The sequence below is a fragment of the Coregonus lavaretus genome (genome assembly GCF_964263955.1).
Source record: "Coregonus lavaretus genome assembly, chromosome: 5".
NCBI lineage: Eukaryota > Metazoa > Chordata > Actinopteri > Salmoniformes > Salmonidae > Coregonus > Coregonus lavaretus.
Genome location: NC_139992.1, coordinates 50,886,350 through 50,891,251, shown reverse-complemented (window position 1 = coordinate 50,891,251; position 4,902 = coordinate 50,886,350). Strand labels below are relative to the sequence as shown.

Here is a 4,902-nt window from a genome sequence, read left to right as displayed (position 1 = left end):
GCACTGCTCACGCTCAAGGGCTCCGCACACTATGTGTACGCTCCAAATGGCACCCTATTCCCTATATAGTGCACTACTTTTAACCAGAACTCTATTGGCCCTGATCAAAAGTAGGGCAATATATAAGAAATAGGGTGCCATTTGGGACAAAGCCTCCCTCACCACTGTAGCTGGGTATCTGCCAAGGCTCCGAGCCACAGATCCCATCAGCAGAGCAGTGGCACTTCATTAAAACCCCATTCACCTCCAGCACCTCTTCATTCTACAGCGAGTGACAAGGTATGTCAGTGAGTACTACCGTGTCTGTGTGTCTGTGTGTGTGTGTGTCCTGGATCTCATCTCAATCACAGGGAGGAGGATCTCTTGACAGGTCAGCCTCGGATGGATTAACTGAGATCCCGGGGAAGAATGCAGGTGTTACGCAAGACCACCGAAGGAAGGAGGCCTCCTAGGAATGCCAAAACATGTATAGTTGTATAGATCGAGCGCAGGCGTGTGCAAAAGCAGGCACACACACAAATGCACAAATGCACACACACACACACAAATGTACAAATGCACACACACACACACACAAATGCACGCGCACACACACACACCATTCAGACCTTAATATTATTGAGGCCCTGCCCTAAAGCATGGATATTCTGAAAGCACTCCGCAAACCACAGTTATGTGTCATTTTCTAACAAAAGCATTGGATATGTTTAGCTCATAATTAGTTTGAAACCGGTTAACATTAACCACTTGTCATGTGGAATCCCTCCTTTTGTTCCCAGTCATGATTAATGGTCTCCAACACATTACAGGCTTTGAAGCAGTGTGTTTGTGTCATGAGATTCCCTTCAACCTTTCTCTCAGATAGGAATAACAACACAGTCTGGTAAACTCTAAACAAGGAGAGCGGGCAGCCCTGTGCTTAACCAAGGACAAACAAGTCCACACAAGCATGCGTTATGCAGCGAGGGTACACACACACACACACACACACACACAAACACACTTCTCTTTGATCCCCCTGAATCATTCCTTTCAGCCACTCCACACAGAACAAGCTATCTCTACTACGGTCAGTCACTGTGAGGGGTAATGACAACATGTACCATATCTCAACTACTGTCAGTCACTGTGAGGAGTAATGACAACATGTACCATATCTCAACTACGGTCAGTCACTGTGAGGAGTAATGACAACATGTACCATATCTCTACTACTGTCAGTCACTGTGAGGAGTAATGACAACATGTACCCTATCTCTACTACTGTCAGTCACTGTGAGGATTAATGACAGTATGTACCCAATCTCTACTACTGTCAGTCACTGTGAGAAGTAATGACAGCATGTACCCTATCTCTACTTCTCCGACAGGGGCGGATTACCCTCAAACGATGACCCTGTTTCATCCTAAATGGACAGGCTGGGACAGGTATGACATTTATGCCTTTAAAATACTCTACAGCAGGGGTTGGCAACAGGTGGCCTGCGGGCCAAAACCGTCCCGCAAGATATTTCTTTTGCACTACACTATGGCACCTCCCAGCTCTTCCCAGCACCTCCCAGCACCTCCCAGCTCCTCTCAGCACATTCCAGCACCTTCCAGCACCTCCCAGCATCTTCCAGCTCTTCCCAGCTCTTCCCAGCTCTTCCCAGCTCCTCCCACTAGGGAAAAGTAAAATAATTCAAGTGGGTTGATGTTCACTCGGGGTTGTTCACTCAGGGTTGTTCACTCAGGGTTGTTCACTCAAGGGTTGTTCACTCAGGGTTGCCTTTTGACAACAAAAGGGAGGACGCAGAACCTTTTCAACAGAGTGCATAGGAACCGGTGGTTTATGGAGTGCCTTTAACAGAGTTGCCGGTTCATCACTGGGTTAATGATAAAACACACTTCCCCTTGCTCTGGCCCTGCATGCACTTTCCACTCAGTCACGGACACGCTACAAGGATCCAGGAGGCAGTCCTCAGCTGCCCCGCTCTTTGATGTTAGCACATATTTCCAGGAGAAAAGCGGCCCCTGAGTCAGTTAAGAACTTGAGGACAAAAAAGAAAAGTGTCCCCAGAGTGTTCCCAGAAGCCCCAGCGGTAAACGAGGAGACTTGGCGGGAGCGACCAGGAAAACAGGAAAGTCTGTTGGTGTTTTGACAGGTCGAAGATGTAGGGCGAGCATGCACAACCAAAACTATTTGGCGGGGATATTTTCATATTTTGATATTTTGATATTTTGATATTTTGATATTTGAAATCCTTTCGCTTCCTTTCCGAGACGGACCCCGCCTTCTCCACTTGTCATGAGTCCAATTTTCAGTGAAATATTCTAAAACACTCCCAAAGAACTTGGCACAGGCTGACTTTAGTATGGGAAAGCACTTAAGGTGATCTGTTCATGTCTATCATTCGCTAGCCATTCTCACCACGCCTTTTTAATACGTCTGGGCCTGAGAATGGGCTTTAGGAGCGCTCAGAGGGGGGAAACAACAGCTAGCCATCTGAAACGGTACTCCACACAGGGGGAAAGCTGAGAGGAGAGGGGGTGTTTGTATTCAGGGCATGTCAGCTTCAGAGGGGCTTCTCAGGTAGCAGTGATTACTATGCATAGCTTTTTCCTCCTATAAAACAGCCAGCATGGTTCATTTCACAGATAGGGATCTTAATAGACTGAGCGCAATATGACAACACGGCGCATGCATATGAATGTCAGCCCCCGCACACTGGTTGTGTGACACGTTGCCCCACTTAGTGACAGGTTTGCGAGTCAACTGACAGAGTCTGAGACTGCAGCACGGCGGAAAGCAATGGAAAGACACAAAAGAGAAATAAATGGTGCTGAAATTAGAGGCTATTTCCTGATTGTGTATAGTTAAGGAGGTATGACATCTACTTTTTGAAATTTGCTAAATGCTAAAAGCAGACCTCCACCCAATATTATAGAGAAAGCATGGCACCTGCTATAGCTTGCTAACCAAGACCACATTGATTTTTAAATTAGTCATCTAGAGTCACACAGAAGCAGAACAGTCCAAAAAAAATCCAACAAGCCTGCCTCTGTTAAGTAGCTCACTCAGACTTGGCCAGCCAGCACAGCCACCTGTAGAGCAAATCAATTCATCCTGCACAGACAGATGTGCAGACAATTAATTTAGAGAGTAGAGTTTGAAAGGAGAAGGAGCCGCTGGGTGACAGCATGTCCCCCAGTAACAACACACTGTCACTGACCTTGCAGATCTTACTCTCCTCTGTCTCCTTGCTCCGTCCCTGCTGCTGCTGCGTCCTCCTCTCCTGGTACTCTGACTTAAGTGACAGCTGACAGGAGGAGAGCAGGGGGGATTCTGACCCCCTCAGCTCTGGGGTCCTTGCCATGTACCCCCGTGTGGCAGCGGTCCTTCCCGGGTTGGGGATGGGGAGAGCGCTGTGGACCGGCTTGGAGCCCACCGAGGGTTGTCTGAGCTTGGAGGCTACCCCTACCACCGGCATGGTCCGTCACATCCAGAGAGAGAGAGTTCAAAACCGGACAGGAGGAAGGGGTTGAAAAAACTGCGAGAGGAGTTGTTTCCCTCAGTTTCCCACACAAGAGAGAGAAAGAGAGGCGAAACAAGAGCCCAGTGTCTCCTCCTGACGTCTGGCAGAGAAACAGAGGGGAAGGAGAAGACAAAATAAAGAGAGGGCTGCCTCTCAGAGAGAAGTCTTGAGAGGGAGAGCAGCCGCAGTCATTCTGTAGTCTACAGCGTGTGGGACTTACAGAAACTGACAAGGTTTCTCCGCCACCGGTTCACTCCTCCTTTCTCTTGCTCCCCCTCCTCCTCTCTGTCAGAGCTCAACCACTCCTCCCTCTCCCTTTCTGTCAGAGCTCCACTACAAAACCAAACAGTCCTCAGGGGCGTGAACTCCTCTGGAAGGTAACCGCCACTCCACCAGTGATTATAGAGCTGGCTAAGTGCACGTCTCTCTCTCTCGCTCTCTCTCTCTCTTTCTCTCTCTCTCTCTTTCTCTCTGAGCAGCATTCCTCAGCAGCACGTTACTCCCTAGCTCCAACTGTCAAAACAGCTCTCTCCGTAGCCGAGCGCTGATCACTAGAAATAGACGCCTCTCACTGGCTGCCTGCATCTGGGGCAGCCCTCATCTTTGATGAAAGAAATAGTAAAAGTTAAATTAGTAAATAAATCTTTATTATCCAAGACATAATCCCCCACACTGAAGCTGTTTGCCTGTTTACTGGGACTATTTTTCATGGCTGAAAGAGTTATAGGTCTATAAATCTTTGCCTTTCACCCTCTTCCTTCTCTCTCCCCCTCTCTCTCTTTTCCCTGTGTTGTCTCCACCCTGCTCTAGGATATGACTTTGGAAAGACAGGCGGCGACCAGAGGACTGACACCAGTGTTTGGGAGTTGTGGTTTGTGCAGTGTCTGAAAGTGCCGCAGCGGGGGGAAAACTGCTTCTCTGACAGCCAGGCGGACGGTTGTGGCAGAAAAAACAACCTCCTTGCTAATTCCTGTCAAACAAATAATCAGAACATCCAGGGGATTGAACAGTAAAGTGGCAACTCTGTTTTCTCTGTCAAGAGAATAGAAAAGGAGGGCTATTTTTCATTTAGTCTAGTGGTGAAGGAAATGGAGTCATTGATCACTAAACACCATGTACTTTCCTGCTGGCTAAACGCCACTCTCGACCTAGCGTTTCAACAGCTAGTGGTGAGAAACGGGCAACCCTGAATGCATATGGAGTTTATTAACTGGACAAAATGTGACATGTAACTGTGGTTTTTAACGGCTCCTAGCGTTAAAGTAAGCAGCATACCACTGTGCATCCCACTGCTGGCTTGCCTCTGAAGCCAAGCAGGGTTGGTCCTGGTCAGTCCCTGGATGGGAGACCAGATGTTGCTGGAAATGGTGTTGGAGAGCCAGTAGGA

The 4,902-nt window shown here is 48.2% G+C and overlaps 1 protein-coding gene across 3 annotated transcripts in view; it reads right to left on the bottom strand.

The window, feature by feature from the left end:
* The window catches only part of LOC311129748 (neuron navigator 3-like), a 753,845-nt gene extending 750,119 nt beyond the window's left edge, over window positions 1-3,726 (bottom strand). For all 3 annotated transcript variants that reach the window (XM_084162171.1, XM_084162172.1, XM_084162173.1), the window contains exon 1: window positions 3,213-3,726. In XM_084162171.1, coding sequence (XP_084018297.1) covers window positions 3,213-3,470 — 258 coding nt within the window. In that variant the 5' untranslated portion in view covers window positions 3,471-3,726. The remainder of the gene's footprint in view (window positions 1-3,212) is intronic.
* Between the last annotated feature and the right edge of the window lie 1,176 nt (window positions 3,727-4,902).